The 19,957-nt window shown below is 30.4% G+C and overlaps 1 protein-coding gene and 1 long non-coding RNA gene across 4 annotated transcripts in view; both read right to left on the reverse strand.

Moving 5' to 3' along the window:
* LOC136795266 (uncharacterized) overlaps positions 1 to 5,636 on the reverse strand; it is a 58,454-nt gene extending 52,818 nt beyond the window's left edge. Inside the window, exon 1 of the long non-coding RNA XR_010842840.1 lies at positions 5,556 to 5,636. This is a non-coding gene — a long non-coding RNA (uncharacterized lncRNA). The remainder of the gene's footprint in view (positions 1 to 5,555) is intronic.
* A 7,958-nt stretch (positions 5,637 to 13,594) lies between these two features.
* LOC106682435 (coiled-coil domain-containing protein 186) overlaps positions 13,595 to 19,957 on the reverse strand; it is a 21,734-nt gene continuing 15,371 nt past the window's right edge. For all 3 annotated transcript variants that reach the window (XM_067045245.1, XM_014423282.3, XM_067045242.1), the window contains 2 exons: positions 18,644 to 18,793; positions 13,595 to 17,079 (listed from right to left, as the gene is read on the reverse strand). In XM_067045245.1, the coding sequence (XP_066901346.1) occupies positions 17,026 to 17,079; positions 18,644 to 18,793 (204 nt within the window). In that variant the 3' untranslated portion in view covers positions 13,595 to 17,025. The remainder of the gene's footprint in view (positions 17,080 to 18,643; positions 18,794 to 19,957) is intronic.

Raw genomic sequence — 19,957 nt, forward strand, 5'->3', positions numbered from 1 at the left:
ATAAATATTTATAAAATTTAAAAAAAATTAGTACAGAAAACATAATTTTTAGAGAGACAAAAAAGTGTACCAACACTTTTAATTAGGTACATTATATTGAATCTATTTGACTGGATGCCACTAGTAATTTAGGCTCTATGACAGCCTATAATTTTCTTAGCATTAAGGAAACAAGATTTTGCGTTACTTCTTGACTAATTTTATGCCATTAGACAGAAAAAGTTTCTTTTAGCATATTTAAAAAAAATTTCCAATTTTTAGGTTCAATAGATTCCATTCGTGCTCTAGAGACAGTGATGGCGTTTTAAGTTGCCTCGGCACATTGTACAGCTTCCACTCAAGCGTGTGCTTGTTGGAAGATAATTTTTATTGGGATTGTTGGCATTACTTTTTAAATTATGCCGTCAACATTCAAAAATGTCAACATGTTTTTCGGAAATCATAATGACCAAGTTTCTTGCACTAATTCATCACATGCAACCCCAAACTTGGACACTTCCATATCTATGTTTCAAAATGGGACTCACATGTCGAGGATGAAACTAGGTATTACGTTCTTTTGGCCATCAGAGCCTGAGATATCAAATTTTCTTTCATCTGGAAAGATAACATTTTTCCAGAAGTCATAGTCTTCTTTTAGCAAATAACAAATGATTTGGCAAATTCGAAGCGTTTTTGCGGCTCGTCTTGGTAATCGTAAAGGGATTTTTCCTTAGAACCTCTCCATAATAATTATATTTGTAAATAATATTTCTTACCTAGTAAACTTAAGTGGCATTAGACCTCTTCTGCTATCCTTGCGGTTGATGTAGTGGGATCTCGCTCTGCTATCTGGTATATGTTCCTTTGTTCCCTTATACTAGATTTTGATGGCCGTCGTGAACAAGGTTAGTATAGAATGGAACCAGGCTACCTGAACTTTTTAGCAATATTTCGAACAGTACTGAAACTTATTTCTAATACATTCGCTATTTTTCGGTAACTAATCCCTTTAAAATATAATTTAACTAACAATTTTTTTTAAATAAACATCACAATCACTTATTTAAATCTTGGTTTTATTGGAAATATAGATAATTTATCTATAAATAAAAATAGATAATAATATAGATGATCTGCAAAAGTAAACATATTTTTATTGTCATCTTTGTTAATCCTTATTTCTCACCAATTAAAAGCAAATAATAATGGTAAACATTGAAAACTGTGTCATTAATTTTTTGATCCTGAAAATTTATTTTTCGTACGATTACCTCAAAGTCATCTTTGAATTCCAATTATTAACTTCTTATAAAATCTAGTTTTCGAGGGCCACTTGAATAATAAGTAGATATAAGTTGTGCCATGTATACAAGTTTTACCAAATACGTTGTAAATATAAGTTGAGGAAAATGTATTAATCTTATTGATGTTTATAGAAAAAGGGAAGTGTGCCTATACTTTCTTGACTCACTGTATGTGTTTGGATTAACTTTAGGCCGCTTTTCTTTTCCTGAACAACTCTTGTCCCATTAATAATAAAATCGTTAGAGCCGTTTAGGAAATAGTGTGAAAAATCGATTCAATAAAGTAGCACTTCCTATGAAGCAATTTTGGCTAAAAAGTTGCTGTAACATTTCAGGTTAACTCACCTTAAATATATAATTTCAGTTTGGTACGATTTTTCGTTTTTGAACTCGAATTCGAAATTTTGCACGATCGCAATACTTTTACTATACCCTTGCTATATATTTCATAAGTAAGTGAAATTGAAATGAAATTATACAAACTGATTGTTTTAGAACTTAAATATCAATCAGAACTATAATAATACGTTCATAATCATAGAATAAAAATATTAAGTAATAACAATGTTATGTAATTATTCTATGATTTAGTATTTTAAAATAAATAATAAGCAATATATATAATGAGAAGGCCCTTAGTCAGAAAGGGGTTAGTGGGCCAAAATCCCATGGGGTTAGAAGATAGAGCTCGATACGGGTTGATAAGAAAAACTATACTGCTAAACAATACATATACAAATGTATGGAAAAAGAAAAATTTCATTTCAATCTTTAATCAACTAATATAATGTGCCTTTATAATATTCTGGCCTAATCTATAATTTATTTACGGTTTAATGAGAAGAACAGAGAAACCACTGAATATAGGTTAGCTAGAAATCTAGATCAACTGGATTAATTAATCAACTAATTAAGTAGAGAAGGCCAGTAGAATGTCGTGAATAATTGTTTTATTTATAGTTTACTGTAATAATTATTCTTTAAATCATTATTATATAATTTTGTAAAAAAAGCGTTTATTTTGTGTATAACTAGCTGGTCCATCAATGCTTCGCTGTTGTTATATTTAGGGATGTATATAGATTTAATGATCAAAATTGATAGTTTGATATAAATTACTGTATTTAGTTAAAATTAAACTTATAGGTATACTTTATTATTATGATTTGGTAACATAAACTAAACCAATACATGCGATGATACTCGTTATAACCATCTCAAGAAGCCCTTTAGGGTATCATTAATATTTTTTTCTTAATTTTCGTAAAGAGATGAATCTGCTGTATTAGTACTATATAAGTATATAAGTACTATATCGAAACAACTCAGGCCGATTAACATATAATAGTGTGGTAAAATATTTTTTAGTTTGTAATACCTTGAGAAACTCTAAAAGACGAATTTTCGAAAAATAATTTTTTAAACTCAACATTTTAGCCCTACATCGACCTTTGACTTCCTTTAAAAAGTAGAAATAACTTCAACAATACTCAATCAATCTACACTAAAATTGTCAGAGGTTTAGAGCTCTATGAACTGTACCAAAGGGCCTAAACCGAGTGGGACGGATCGGTTGGTGTACAATAACTACACTTTCTGAGCTACAAAGCAAAAACGTTTAATTTTGTGTATAATTTTTTTCTACCTGAGAATTCGGAGATTTTAGTAGCTTTGAACCTTCCCAATGCGACAGGGGACATTTTGAAAAAAAAACACGTAAATCGGTCCATAATTCAAAAGTTTATTGTTGACAAAGATTCAACCATTCAGTAGTGGTAAGTTTCATTATATATTACTTTAATCCACATATTAATATTACTGATAAACATAGGCCTGGGTTAATAACGTTCAGCATTGGATTAACATTAAATGATTATGAATTTCAATCATTTAAAATATATATTCCAATTTTTATTATCCTTTTTTTTATTTTACTGTATTTTTTATCTTCTCCATCCTTTTAGTGGTTTTAATTTTTTGGTTCATGGTTTAGATCGTCCGTAGTGTAAAATAAGGATTGTGATACATTCCAAGATATTGTTGTCTTAATTGCAGCATTTTCTCTCTTCTCCTATTCCCATTCGTTTTCCAAGAAACTAATCCAAGAAAACGTTAAGACGCAGATAAATGTAAAAACAGGTACCTTTCCATTCAATAGAATTTTCTAAATGGTATGAAAAATAATTTATAATTTTTTCAGACATTATCAGACAGGATTTAAAAATAAACGAACAATATTAAAAAAAATATAACCAATTTATGTAAGTAAGGACATAGACAATATTTTTTAAAAGTTATATTTTGGGATTGCCAGAACAGTTCTTAGTCGGTTACACTCTTTTAATACACTTTCTACAATTTTCAAAAGAAAAAAATATTTATACATAAATTATAATTTAAAGATTTAAATTCTTAATCTTGAAAGAAGCACCGCGGTAAAATACAACTTAAGAAAAAAAAAAATGTAAAAATAGTCGTTTTTGAAAACCTTTCATGAACAATCAAACAAAATAATACTATTTGTCTAACTTCTAACTAAAACTCACAAAGGATTGGTGTTCATATTTAATAAATTAGTGATAAAAAAAATGACTAATTATTGAACTTTTTTTCCTTAAGTAGAGGAAGTAAGAAATAACATATGTTGATTGAAATATATAGATATATTGTAAGTAGGAAAGCTTAAAAAGATTAACAAGCGATACTAAATTTAAAAATTTTAGTAATATAAAATCAAATATAAGAACTTCTATAAATCTTTAAGTTCAGACATTGTTGAGTTATATAATCATATAACAATTAATATTAATCTAAAGTAAAAAAGATATCAAGATATCTTCTTAAATGGCGACGTAGTTAAATGGTTAAAAAAAAAAAAAGGGTAAACAAACATTTGAAATGTTCAGGACTAATAAATGCGCAAAAATAAATCAACAAAATATTCCACAATGGAAGATGGGGGCGTGTCAATCCCCCTCCAAGTTCATTAAATGCTAATATTCCTTGCAACGCAGTTCATGGAGGGTGCATTGCGATTTGCTTAAATATTCCTACAAATGTTACGTTAATTTTCTTATATAGATTTTCAATTCAATTATTATTTCCTATGATTTTGAGTTAAACTTCCAGAAAATTTCACATGTTCCTACATTTATATACTTAATTTTCTCAAAACGAAATTATCTTTTTGAAATAGATTACTCTGAAACTTTTATGCTTGAAAACAAATTTCAATGAATTTCAAATAGTATATCTATTTAACGATTTAATAGATGGCGCGTTATGACGGTGACGTTTCAATAGAGAAAAAAATAAATCATATGTAAAATTGAATTAATCAAAAATGTAATACGTAATTCACAACATTATACTAAAGATTGTAACAAAAAATTATTAATAAAGTAAATGAATATTTTTGTTTTTCAATTTTCACGCTAGTTACAAAGCACAACATCGGCATATTAATGCGTGAATATGTTATATATATAAATAATAATAATTATTATTATTATTCATTAGACAAGAGAGGAATTGTCTGAAATAAGCGCAACCAGCTGGTACACGACCGAGGATTATGGATCCGGCTCTATAAGCAAGCTACTCCGCATTAGAAGAGAAAGGATTAAGAAGATATACTGTTTTTTTTACCGTCTATGTAAATATCTTTTCGAACTAATTCATTTAGAAGGAATCAAATTCGATATATATTTTGACATTTTTTACATATAACAAAACAATTTGAAGTACGGAAAATTATTCTCATTTCGACTGACTAAATTTAAATGAATCCCTGGAGAGAGAAAACAAAAATAGTATCGAACAGAAAACAGATCTAAAACATCGTGATTTCATAATTCGTTTGACTAACTACGTGTTAGTCATTGAAACTAAATAATTAGTTGATTTAAACTTATTCGGACTAGCTTCTCTACGGTTCATCCGACGTTGAAAATTTTATTTTAACTACAGAAGTTTTTGAACAGACAGATGTTAAACACTATATATTTGAATATCGTAATTCGTTTCCATATTTTAGATCTAAGTAAGTTGTATACGTTGTATATATGTGTATGTGTATATATATATCACAATTATATTTTAAGTTTTCAACCAGGAATATTGGGTATTAAATGAATTTTGGTCATAACCGGAAAACACTACTGTAAGCAACTGTCAGTCCCAGCACCAAGTAATCTGCACTTTAATTTCCACTTAAGATTTCAGAAGTGGGAGTTAACGACCCTGTGATAGTAATATAATGAACTGTACCTCATTGGAACCCATAACATTACTCCTACATCAGAAAGGAATCCTTCCTCAACTACATCTATTTCATACTGATGGAGGTAATCATTGGCCCCCAAGTGAAAATTTTCTGTGAATTACAGCGACGAAATTACGAACTTGGCCGCTAGAGTGTGTTGCTTTAAGCGATCTCAAGACTACCTTAACATTGACAGACATCGTGATGTTTAATTATTATCGTTTGTTTCTTTTTAATTATTATTCCTTATAAAGTTTCTTTTCATCTCTATAAATTAAAAATTGGTTTTACATTTTTTGGAGAATATTTCATTGCCTTATGATTCTTCTAGGGGTGTTCAAGCAAATTACCTCTTTTTCTTTTAATAGACAGTTGAATAGCTAACATAAAGCAGAAAAAGTTCTACTACGCGCGTTCATGCCAACAACATCTACTTTTTAACAATAAGGGAATTAAATATATAAAAACACTTGGTATATTTAGGAGTATTAAGTATGTTCGATAATATACGCAGAATGTTCAGAAAAAAAATAATGTGTGAAAACATCATATTGTAAATAAAATCGAAACTAATATGTATGTTAATATATTAAAGATTAATTTGTGTTTTAAAGGTATAATCTTAAAATATAGGTGGTAATTCGTATCAGCATTGTGACTAAAGTTGTGTTCATAAAACGTGATATTATTTATCTGCATGTTACTTAAATCTGTCAGCTTAATTTTATTAACATGAGATATAAGACAAATGCTATTTTATTTCGTTTATTTGTTAAAAATGTCAATCCATGTCATTTCGCTGTTGACCAGTGTACATTGTAAATATCAAAATGTAATAGCATTTTGCTGATAACAAATTCGCTCGTAAATTGTTGGTGTAAATGTCCCTCATTACCTATATTACATCCAACCGGTTTAACTATTTTCGTCATATTCTCCCCTAAAATAATAAATTTTTACTCTGTATCAAAAGCAATTAGAGAAGGGGAGGGTGTGAAAACACTTATTGGGGACGTGAACCACCAAAGTAACGATATTGTAACGTAGTCCTTTTAAAACTATACTTTAAATAAAGTATCGTTGCTCTATAATATTGGATAAAAAGTATCAATACTCCGAGAGTATCGAATAGAAATTATAAGTAGTTCCGAAACATGTTTGAAAAATTTATGAGAAAAAACTGGTCAACCAAATTCTAAAAGTATCGATACCCCGATACCGATACACTACACCACCCCATGAACTGTTTCAAAGGGCCGGATCGATTGGTGTACAATAACTAGGAAAAAAGAAATTTCTGAGTTACAAACCAAAAAACGTTTAATTTTGTTCATAACTTTTTTCTACCTGAAAATTCGTGGATTTTAGTAGTTTTAAACCTTCCCATGGGGACAGGGGACATTTTGAAAAAAAAAACATGTAAATCGGTCCAATAATTCAAAAGTTTATTGTTGACAAAGATTCGGCCATTCCCTTTTATATATAGAGAGATTTTTATATATTATTATAACACAGTGGTAAGTTTCATTATATATTACTTTAACCCACATATTAATGTTACACATAAAAACATAGGCCTGGGTTAATAGCGTTCAACATTGGATTAACAATATTAAATTAATGTGAATTTTAATCATTTAAAATATATATTCCAATATTTATGAGGATATTATTGATAAGGGGGGGGGAAGGTGAGTAAACGCTTAATTAGGAACGTGAACCACTAAAGTATTGTACTGTTACGTAGTCCTTTTGAAACTATACTTTAAATAAAGTATCGATGCTCCAATATTATATTGGATAAAAAGTACCAATACTCCGAGAGTATCAAATAGAAATTATAGGCACTTCCGATACATGCTTAAAAAATTTATGAGAAAACACTGGTCAACCAAATTCAAAAAGTATTGATACCCCGATACCGATACACTACACTCCTCGACGACTAAATAAAAAGGGTCATAGCCCGAATAAAATCAGTACCGTATCGAATGGAGAGTATCGACACTGGTATCTCAAGTATCGATATCACCGAAGTATCGAATGAAAAGTATCCATTAAAGTGACACTACTAAGTATTGCAAGATTAGAAACATCCTTACACTTTATATCCGTCTTCTAAAGCTCTTATCATTGGTTCCCAAAGTAGGTGCCGTGGCACCCTTGGGTGCCCCGAGCGTATGCCACCTTCTTAAAATATTAAAAAAAAAAAAAAAAGGTAAAATTAAATTAGGAAATTTACAGAGTATTCTAGCATTTACTTTCTCTGTTTTTTCTTCTTTTGCTACACATTCAACTGCTTTAAGGATAATTATGGTTACATTTGTATATTTCCTTTTTGTTCAACAAAGTTGCCCTAAAATATTTTTAGCCCAAAAAGGGTACAACGACAAAACAATTGAGAACCGCTATACTAGAACACGGTTTGGATGGAGAAGGGATTGGGGATGTTTGTTGTATATTCTTTCCCTCTGTTTCATTTGGGTGCATTTAACGTCCCTTTTTGGATCAGAAGAGCTAAAATATCATATCAAAACTTGTTTTTTAGACTTACATACCATAAAATTGCAGATGAATTTCGGTAAAAATTAAGTTATTTTTTCGTCGTTTAAATGTTTTCTGCTCTTTTAAAGTCCCCTCAAATTGAGCTAGAAGGTAGGAAATTTGTACGTAAATTGAGTCAGTGTGAGAAAAGTGCCGTTTGGAAATTTTAATTACTTTACAACCTCGCTATAATTTCGAACACCTCCACAAACAACCTCTTAAAGTTGAGTTAGAGGGTTAAAAAATTATTTGTAAATTGAGTTTGAGTTTAAGAAGTACCATTTGGTGTTTATACTTTTTCTCCCCCCCCCCCAATTACTTTTCGCGAGTTTGTCTACCTCTGCTGGTTGTAGAAACGGTGGGGAAAAGGGGCATCTACACGGGGCCCCGAGGTTCTAAGAGCCTTCAATTTTTATTTTATTTTTTCTAGAAATATTTACTGCACGTTTTGATTAAAATTATCAGCCAAAAGAAAAAATAAATCTACATAATATAAGTTAAATGCATTGAGGAGTTACTAGAACGAAGAAACAAACCCTAACTTCCCCGAACTCATGAATCAACATCCTGTTATTACGTTTTCGAATTATTTCCTTAGCACACTCCTTTTTACTTCTTCCTCTAATAAATCGTTCTGTATTCTGACTAGTTCGAACTGAGCATTCAAAGAGGAACCAAATCCTTCCGAAATTCACAAAAGATAATCTTCTAAAATATGTGGGGGATAGAAAACATTCCACAATTGAAATATGATGAAACATTATTTTGCATGGCCTCAGTAAACATCATCGAAAGGGATAAGTCTCGGCAATATAAGAAACATAGAGGAAAGGTTTTTGAATCGTGTTTGAAATAAAAACCAACAAACCTTTTTGATATGTTTGCCTTTATTTCGAAGAACATCTCTTTTGATTTTTAGAAAATATTTCTTTAGAGGATTAAATAAAATTTTTTAGTTTAAATTTATATCTGTGAAATGTTTCTCTATGATCAACTGCTAAGCTATTACTACTACTACTAACGTAGCTCTACAATCCGGTGTCGAATCCTGGCCTCCTCCAGCAGCTTCCACCAATTGTCTCGGTCCCTTGCAGCCACCATCCAATTCTGAAGCCCAAGTATATTTGTTGCCTCAGTACCATATTTGTCGCAACACCATCAGCCCATCGCAGCTTTGGTCTTCCTCTTCCCCTGGTACCATGGAGTCTCTCCATCAGTAATTGTCTTAGTGGATCCTCACTGCCCATCCTAACGACGTGCCCTGCCCATCTCAATCTTCCAATTTCCCTCACTCGAACTATATTGGACTCCTTAAACAAAGTGTACAGCTCCTGGTTTTCCCTCCTTTTCCACTCTCCACTGATGAGAACACCACCATGTCCACCTCCACCGTCTGAGGATTCTACTTTCAAAGACCAGGAGTTCCTGTTCACAAGCCCGAGAGGTAGTCCAAGTCTCACAACCATACAACAAAACTGGGCGCACTATAGTCTTATAAGGACAAAGCTTCGATTTTCTGGAAAGAGTTCGACTCCGGAACTGCCTTATCATAGAAAAATAGCACCAATTTGCTGCTATGATCCTATGCTGAATCTCTTGTTCAGGTGCGTTGTGTTGGGTAACCAATGAGCCAAGATATAGAAAAACATGTCTTCTCGAATTGGTGTTCCCCGAAGGTTACCTCCTATCCAGGCTTAGGCACCTCTCCCGTAACCATATATTTTGTTTTTTCTGCATTGACTTCCAAGCCACGTTTTCTTGCAGGGCCCACCAGAGCAAGGAAAGCGTCCGATACAGCCTGGAAAGAACGTCCTATGATATCTATATCATCCGCGTACGCAAGGAGCTGTACAGATCAATCAATTTGCCATTGGTCTGTATCTCAGCATCTCTAGTGAGCGTGCAGTGACCTTCTCGAGTGCAAGATCAAAGACAAGGCAGGCTAAGGCGTCTCCCTGGCGTAATCCCTTTATTGAGGGGAATTCCTCCAATCGCTCTCCACCGATATGAACCATGCAGCTTACGTTGTTCATTGTAAGCCTCACGAGGCTTATGAGTTCGCTAGGGATGTAAAAATGTTTTAGACCATCATACAATTCTTCCCTATTCACGCTATCATAAGCTACTCTAAAATCAATGAAGAGGTGGTGAGTTTTAATCTTAAACTTCCTTCCTCGCTCGAGAATCCTGAGGAAGAATATCTGGTCGGTCGTGGACTTTCCTCTTCTGAATCCACACTGGTAACGGCCGAGCGCCCTCTTCGCATAGGGCAGCAACGCTCGAAGAGGATGTTTGACAGGAAAACAAACTTTGTATCCGGCAGACAGGAGGGAGATCCCTCTGTAATTGGAGCACTTTAGTCGATCACCCTTCTTAAATATAGGACAGATGAGTGACTTGGTCCTTGGGTCCGGTTGAACTTCATCTGTCCAGACGGTGATAAGGAAAACCTGCATATCCCTCACCAGTTCGTCCCCACCGTAATTTATGAGTTCTGCGGGAAATCCATCAGCACCCAGAGCCTTGTTACATTTCAATCAGTTGATGGATTCGAGGATCTCATCTTCGAAAGGTGGCTCTTCGTCTGTTTCATTCTTCCTGTGTCCCTGAACTCTGAAGCCATCACACTGCAATGCATGATTCCTTAAGTATAAAAACCTTACAACCCTGGAGTTAATAGGTTATGAGGAAAGCTTACTTCATATGTATGTAAATGTTCTTATGTAGACTCAAACTGACTCTCTATGTAGGTATATTGTTTCTCAATTGCCCCATATTGTGGAGGGTAATAAAATGTAAATAAAATTCTTATTATGAAGTAAAGGAATTATCAAAAACACACTTACTCAATTCGATTTTTAATTGAATTATTTTCAAATTTCGTAGCTTGGAACATTTCAGATAAAAATTGTATTCTCATTTATTATTATTATATTTTAGGTAACTTCAAAGTATTATATTCATATTTTTTGTGTTTTACGGGAATAAAATAGGTAGTTTGAAGTATGTAAAGGAACATGTGAAGAACAAAAACCCTGATCATTCAAATAAATTTAACTGATATTTATTAATATTATATATTTAACTAGTTATTTAAATTTTTGTAAGTAGTGCTATATTACCTTTATTTTTATTTCTATTATCGTCGTTACAATTTTCGTTTACTTAAAACGGAACATGTATGTATTTTATATTTGCATTATAATAATTAAGGGTTGTTAAACCGTTGGTAAGGCTTTGCCTAGCAACAGGCCGACAATCTACAGTTTAAATCAGTTTTTGCTAATTAGTCGTCTAACTAGACGACTAATTAATTAATAATTGAATTTCAGTTTTACTGAAAAATTTGCTGTTCTAGTTATGAAGTCAGTTTGCTTTTTTAAAAGTGATGACTTTATTAGACAGTTTGGTGATTTTTGAGATATTAAGAATGTTAGTATATTAAGATATTATGGATTTTCCGTTTTTTCCTCACAATCCTGGACTTAACATTACAACCCTGGAATGCATTTTTTAAAAATTGATATACCCTAAAAACTAGTAATTTCTATTTATAAAAATATATCACTAAAAAGGTAAAAAACATAATGCGACCGAAAAAATCAATGAAAATTTTTTACTTTTTTTAATGGTAGAAAATGTAGTGCTTGCAGAGAATGACCCTTAGGTGACAAGCAGGAGAGTGTCATCCATGCAGTGCCAGTAAAATGAAACTGTAAAGCATACTGATATAATCAGCAGTCCTCATATTGCTTTCACAACTCCCTCTTTTGAATTCTTGAATGAAATAAAATAAAATCAAATTGAAATTGTATGAACTATACCCCGAATACTATTGAACTTTTTTTTATATCGATCCAACAATAATAGTCAAAACAATATCAAATTCCCAAATCATTCAGTAAAAAAATTCCAAATTCAATAAGATAAGTATATTGACACATGCATTATTTCTGAACTTAGTGCTAAATATAGAATTTTCTTTAAAAATTAGGAAGAGCATATAATTCAATTTAATTATGTGAGATTTTTTTTTAAAATTTCTATTCCATTAGCTGTACAGTACTATTCTATCAAATAATGCCTTGTAATTTTGAATGAAAAATAAAAAATTTTTGTTGAAAAACAAAGTTTTTTTGAAATTTTGACTTTCGATTGTAAATTCAATATATTACTATAAATCGATTTTTTTTTGGCTCTACAGACCATGTAGATCTTTGGCCATCTGAACCAGCCTTCTCTACACCTGACTGTATTCCAGTTTTCTGCAAGCAGCTCTTTCGCATCTTTGTCGATTCTGTCTATCCATCTGGTTTTTGGCCTCCCACGTGGTCTCTTGCCAACTATACTGGAATTCGTTGTTATGTAGAGATGTCCTGATGGATTGCTTTGAGCCACATGTCCCACCCATCTTAAGCTCATTGTCTTCATATCATGAGATATTGATTGACCTGCAAGCAGTTTACTGTTAGTTCTTCTCCTCCATGTGTTAAGGCTCTGATTCCAGATCACTCCTGTAATAGTATGGAGGACTTTCTTTCCATATTTCTCGATTCCGCTTCCTAGGGTACCTATTAGAGATCAGGTCTCACAGCTGTATGCTGCTTCCAGTCTCTGATCAGAGCTGGATTTATCATGGCATTGTACACCCTTAGGTTCAGATTTTTAGGGATTTCAGTATTCTTAACAGAGAGAAGGCTCTGTACGCACTTGTCATATGCTGGTCTATCTCAGTCCGTTGTTCATTTATTGATGTTATTGTGGAGCCAAGGTATCTGAGACTGTATACTTTCGGAAATGATTTGCTATCCCCACAGACCACGTCATAAAGTGTATTTTTCAGCTTACAATTGTATTACTTTGTTTTATCTTCATTTATTGCAAGCTGATTTCTTCAGCTTCTCTAGTTAAAGTCTTGGCGAGTGTTTCCATGTCATCTTGGTTACTTCCTAGGACCACAATCTTGTCTGTGTATGCCATGATTTCATGTTTCATTCCTACATGCATCCCACCATGAATCAAAATTATAGTTACCTAAATAATTTTTCCTCTGTATACTTGTTATATTGTGTTATATTTTCATATATTCATACTTAATTGTGTTTTGTTATTGTTATAAAGTTTTATTAACCATAAAATATTTATCTTTGAATTAAGTCTCTAAACACAGCTAAATTTAAGGTAACTCATGGATGGAATTTCTTTGGACCTATTGAAAACTATTCATAATTTAAAAGAATCAACTACCATCCAGTTGAGTCATTTTTTCCCTCTGGCATATCTAAGTGCACCTCGGCCCTTTAAGGCCTGTTGTGTGCAGTCATATACTCTGTTAAAACAGGCTAGGCACCTTACACAATTTACAAATTTTGTTTATTTTTCTAAAACAAGACCTCTAATAAAATGGGTAAGTTTTGTAAGCCATCTATTATAAGGGAGAAAAACTTAAAATAAAAGTTAAACAATGTGATTTAATTGGCAGTTGTAAAGAAAGAAAAGATTGGAATTATAAACAATATCTTTATTTCATTACAATATTAATAATGTAAAGCTTATATTTGTTTGAATAATTTGAATATAACAATAATTATTTAGTTTTTCATTTTTAATACAAGTTCATGGGATTTTATATTATTTTATTAATACTTAGTAAACAAAACAATTTATTTTTTTGAAATTAATGTATTAAAAATAAATTACTATCAAATAGTAACAGATTTATAAGACAAAACAATATGTACCTATAGTATACCAATAATGGCCAACTTATGGCTTTTCACAAAGATCAAACAAACAGTTTTAGGTTCAAGACCTAGGCATAGGAAACAAAATAAAAGTTGTATGTGGATCATATTATTACATCGTAAAATATGAACAGTAAGCAAATATGATTACACTATTGATTTATTTAATGCATTCTATTGGCAATAATGAAGGTTTATTTTATCATCTATTTAAATACAGCTAAAAATTTCAATTGTAATTGGCAGTAGGTCACAAAATGATCAAAATTAGGAAATTTAATAGCTATTCATAGCTATATTTGATTAAACTTTATAAACAAATTCAAGAGAAATTTTATTAAAACTTCATAATGTTGGGATTTATAGAGGATTCAGTTAGATTCGGATAAAAAAAAAAAAAAAAATAAAATAAATAAAGTATACTTAATATGCACAGAAGTAACATAAAGAAGCATTATAAAAACACATAAAGGACTAAATGAACAAATAGAGTTGATAACTTGATAATTGTTTAACAGCAGCAAAAGTTTAGTTGTTCACTGAAATCAACAATAATTTATTTATAGAATATAGAAGGACAGATTTTTTGTTTCTTCAAAATAACTCATTGGGTGTTAATAATAAAACTTTCATATTATAATTATGAAGTTCCTTTACACTATGTTCTAAGTACAAAATCTTCAACAAAACAAAAATAAAAAAAAACTTTCTGAGCAGACTCAGAACAAACTATTCTCAAATAACACAATTTAAAACTTAGTTAAATAAAATCATCTTAATAATTTCACTTGATTCTGTCAAAATGCCATAAACTGTACAATGTGTTTAACATTTTTTACTAATACTAACGACTTAAATCATTAATACAAAAATACTGATCACTTTATATCATACATACATGTTTTAGTTAGAAGATAAACAATTCTACTGGAACTAATTTCAATAAAAAAGTTAACCATTAAACCATGCCAGCAAATCACCTCATATAGACCCCCACATAATAAATAAGTAATTATATACTTTAAATAACAACACTTACAAATATTAATAAAATATAATTTCAATGCACTAATTTTATAACAAGCAGAGTTTCCAATAAGTACACACATAAGTACACTATTATGTATAACAAACCAAGAAATAAAAAAAATATATACATAGGTTACAAATTGGGTATTTAAAATAAAATATAATATACATTAATCACCATAACTGTTAGGCAGAGATCAGATCATCAAGAAATTACACATGAAGTTTATTTTTGACTTATTTAAAATATTTATGGATAAGATCATTTAAACAATATTTGTTTTTTAACTTATAACAAAATAATACTTTGTTTAAGAATGAGTTTTAAAATTTTGAATAGACCATAGATATAAAGAATCCTATGGTTTTAAAATGAAGGCTGATGTTATTAAGCAATTAAATTATTAATAAATTAATTTAAAATCTGGATTTATTTAAAAGATTATTTTAATACCCATAGGTAAAACACAAAAATCGAGTCTCTGCTCATAAATAAGTTATACATAATCTCTCATCATATAATCATTTTTATCTACAACTTCAAAATGAAATATATGTATTTTGTATTTGAATCAGCTTTGAAATAAATTTAGTATGACAACTATTAAAATGTTAAGAGAATTTTCTACTTCTTACATTTTGACAAAAGTAAATTAATAACATTACTATAATCAGTCACAGTTACACTATCATCATCCAAGTGAAAATTGGTTATAACAATGTCACTAAATGATGAATAAATATTTAATTAAAAATATTTTATAGATTTATTTTAAAATATTAATTAGGAATTACTACACTTTAAAGGAATATACATATAAATATTATTTTTTGGCAAAATAATATAACAAAAAACAAGCAAAAATATAAACTCAACTGGTTTAATAATTGTTTTAACTTTTAAGTTGAGGTTCTTATGAAACAAAAAAGAAGTCAAATTTATGACAGGTGAAGTGTTTCTTTTCATATTTTTTTTTACCAATACCTATTACTTCATAAGGGAAGACGTAAACTATTATCCATGAATCACTTCACATCATCACTCAAATATTATCAATGATTCTGTAGTAATCACTTAAATTGGGGAATCCAAGACACTTAAAAGTTTTAAGATGTTATCAACCAATTTGAACTTGGTTATCATTGTAATTCTACTAAAATGAAAATAGAAGAAAATAAAACTTTTACTAAATATAAAAAAATAAACTAAAAATTGCAGTCTTCTTCGATGATATGCAAAAAACACTTTATATATCATTAAGTAAATGTTAAAGACTGGTATTTTTTCTTTTTGTCATCAGTACAATAATTTGAAACAGGATGTAAATAAATCATATACAAAAAAGTAATCATCGAGTATTTTTTTTTTTTATAAATATATGATTCTAAATAGCTCTAACACCTTTTCAAAACAAGAAAAAGGCAAGTGAAATCAAAAGAAGAAACCTTATTTAACATTAGGTTTCTAAAGGAAAGAACATATACTTTTGTACTGAAATGATTCATCAATAAAATCGACAATCTAAAATAATAATTAAAAATTTACAGAAAATAAGCAAACTAGAAGAGATATTAATATCAATTACACTATTATATTCAGGTTCACTCACTATTTAAATAGGAAATTGCATATCTAGTATTACTTTTTTATATGATTTGGAAAGCTTTCTGACTTAATTTAATATCACAAAACATTTTTTCAAAATCTAATGGAATGTTTTAAAACCAACAAAGTAAATCCAAAAATAATCAAACATTGTTGACAGTAGAAATGGTATATGCTATATTGATACAGGCCAAAAAGGCACTTTACTAAAAAAAAACTTGAATTCATTTTTACATTTTTGATTTTTCATTATAACTGTTTAAAATTTAATAAAAGAAATTAAACAATCTTTAATTTAAAAATCAAATAAGGTGCCAAGTAATAAAAAATTATGGTACTATGTATTTACAAATTTTTACATTTTGAACATTGAAAAAAATAAGATTACTTAATAACAACAATGAAAGGAGAAAAAATTATAGTAAGATATAACCAATAAACAAATAAAAATTTATTTACATCAATCACTATGTTGTTTTGATAGCGTGGATCGTAGAGAGCAGATCCATCATGATAGTTCTAAAATATTTTGGAAGACAAAAAGTTGAAAAATTACTTTTTCTCTTTTAGCCTTACAATTTCATCTCCAAGAGTGTCCAAGTTTTCCTAAAAATAGAAATTATAATTCAAAATGAATGAAGAAGAAGGAAATACTTTTTAACTATTTATATACGAAAAAAAAAAAACACAAAATGAAAAAGACTCTTCAATTTATATAGTCATGCCTTGCAAAGGCCATTCAGCCTCTGGTTTCTAAGAACATATACATTTTATAGCTAAATAACCTGCCAGAGGCCAAATAGGATCTCAATGCTAAAAGCCACGAGTACCGAAGCTACAGTTCATAGGCCACCAACAGCCCATGAGCAGCACAACAGTTTGTTTAAATCACATAGTGAAATTTAGAATGAAAGTAAATTATAAAACATAATAATCAGAAGTTTTTATTTATAACTAATTAAGAAACACAATAAGTGAAATTGTATATTTCAACAGTAATTAATGACACCGCTGATACTGATATGATGAACTAGCTCCATCACTTCATCTTTGTAGTTCAGATTTTGTAGAGGAGTTAATGTGGTATCTGTTTCAGAAAGTTAGGAAATTTTTGCTATAAATTATGTTTTCCTTGGTGCCATTTGCTTGTTAACCACAGGCATATTTGTAAACACTTTTACCTTCTTTTTCATAGCTAAATTAATATTAAAAAATACCTGCGCTTCTACAGCTAAAGTACTGTTTATTGACCAACAATTATATCAGATATGATGAGCATCAACACAGTACTGTCAGGGTCATCTCCCACCCAAAGTAACGTGTTGACTGCTGACTACGAGGTAACTTGTAGTTTGTGTTCTTGCCTGGAATGCTAACTATGAGTCATCTGGTAGATTTCAACTTGCCATACTTAATTATAAATACAAATTTTACTGTTGCTGCACGAATGTATTAAGTGAAAAAAAATACAAAATAATTTGTAGTTGGCGTCCCAGACAAGGACACTATAAATAATATTTTCGGTCCAGTTACACTTTTGCTTGTTGATTTATTAGTATGCATACCCTCTGGGTCTGAATAATTATAAATAAACACGACAAGCAGCAATATGCAATATGTACAATTTTACATTCTGCAGTATACACAACCTCTGGGTCCCTAGAATTACAAATACATATGACAAGCGACAACATGCAACAGGCAAATATTTCAAGCTTGAGCTAGAAGTGTACACTTGATTAATAAGACCTATATAAGAAACTGGAATTCTAATTCCTATGCTTTGAAGAATAAAAAACTGAATTGCTTATTTTTTTTTTCCTCCTTAAGAATGAATATTTGAGGAGAAATCATTGCCATCTTGCTCATGAGCTCTCTGCCAGCACCAGCTTTTTGTAAGTGTTGAGTGATCTTGTAGTTAGCAGTTGACATGTTAAGTGTACACACTTGGGAGGATGAGCTGGATGTGCTCCGGAAAGTTCTTCAAGCTCATCAGTCAATTCCTGACTCATATAACACAATAAATAAATTATTTGCCACAACCAGACTCGAAAGCAGGTCTGGGAGTTTAGAATTCAGCGACTTGCCCACTGGGCTATTCAACTCCCTAAGTAAATAACTAAGAAATTATCTTAAAACTATATTGCAGCCTACAGATTGTGGACCTTACCTTGAGCATAATGTTTTTCAATAAAGTATCTTCAAGAACAGCTTGTAATTTCCTGTTGATTTCAAGACTGAGCTCTAAGGACATACCCTCATCCTGCTGAGTACTACTGTATAGAGAAGCCATAATCCCACCATGCTTAGACACTTCTGCCTGGAAACATTACACAAAAATTAAATACTATCAACAAATGGATGTGTCTATAAAATTACAAAAATCCATATGAAGACTCGTAATGTAGAGAAAGGTATTTTCAACTTTCATAAAGATATTGGATATTATTAGATCCTAATCCAAATAAAATTACAAAGACTAATCAGATCAATAGAAAAATATTCAAGAAAAGAAATTGTTTTAAGAAGAGTTCAAATGTCATCTTAAATAAGAAATCAAAAGTTTTTTAAGGAGTAGAAATATGATTAAAACATTAAAAACATGGGTAATGCCACTAAAAGCTTATTCCTCAGGAATTCTAAAATAGATTGAAACTGTTTTTTAGGAATTAGATTGTTACATTTAAGTCTGTATGCCTTTAGTACTATAAATTCTCCTATGTCCTATCATATACTACAATGAATAATCAGGCACTTGGATGAGAGAGAGAAACATTTTCTTGGAAGTAGAATGGTTCCTTATCATGATACAAGATTGTCATTGCCACAGGAGCCTATAGAAAGCAGATATTTTCAACTTATGTTAGCTCGGTAGAAGTTACATGGAATCTACAAAGCATCACTTGGTTTGTTAAGTCCTGGCTAGCAAGGAGTACATCCTATGAGACAAAAATGTAAAAACTGTTCATTTAAGATGAAATTTTTTTGGTATTAATTATTCATGTTACAAATACTACCTGACATCAATAATACTGGAAAAAAAAATAAACAGAATCCTCCTAACATCTATGAGTGTAAACACACAGAAAGTAAATTATTATATTGAAAGAAATTTATTTCAGAGATAGAATACTAACAATAATAGATAGTTAATTATTTCAAATAGAAATATTGAAGGTACTTAAAAGGAAGCTATTTTGAAAAATTTGACATTTAAGTTCTGTTCAGATAATTCTATAAGGATAAAAACTACCTGATATTAAAAATGATAAAATTTTTAAATTCAAACAAGTTTAATCAAAATCGAGTTTCGAGAAAACAAAAAAAAATATCATCACTTCCAGCGAGAGGATTTTAACGATAGTGTAAATTCTCAATGTTGATTATTTGGAATCAGAGGACTTTAAAACATGTATTTCCATTGACAACTCATTCCAAATTTTTCATGATCACAATATTTCCCCATACTATACATTTTATATAT

This window comes from Halyomorpha halys, unplaced genomic scaffold (assembly GCF_000696795.3).
Source record: "Halyomorpha halys isolate HHAL.00 unplaced genomic scaffold, Hhal_1.1 Scaffold413.1, whole genome shotgun sequence".
NCBI lineage: Eukaryota > Metazoa > Arthropoda > Insecta > Hemiptera > Pentatomidae > Halyomorpha > Halyomorpha halys.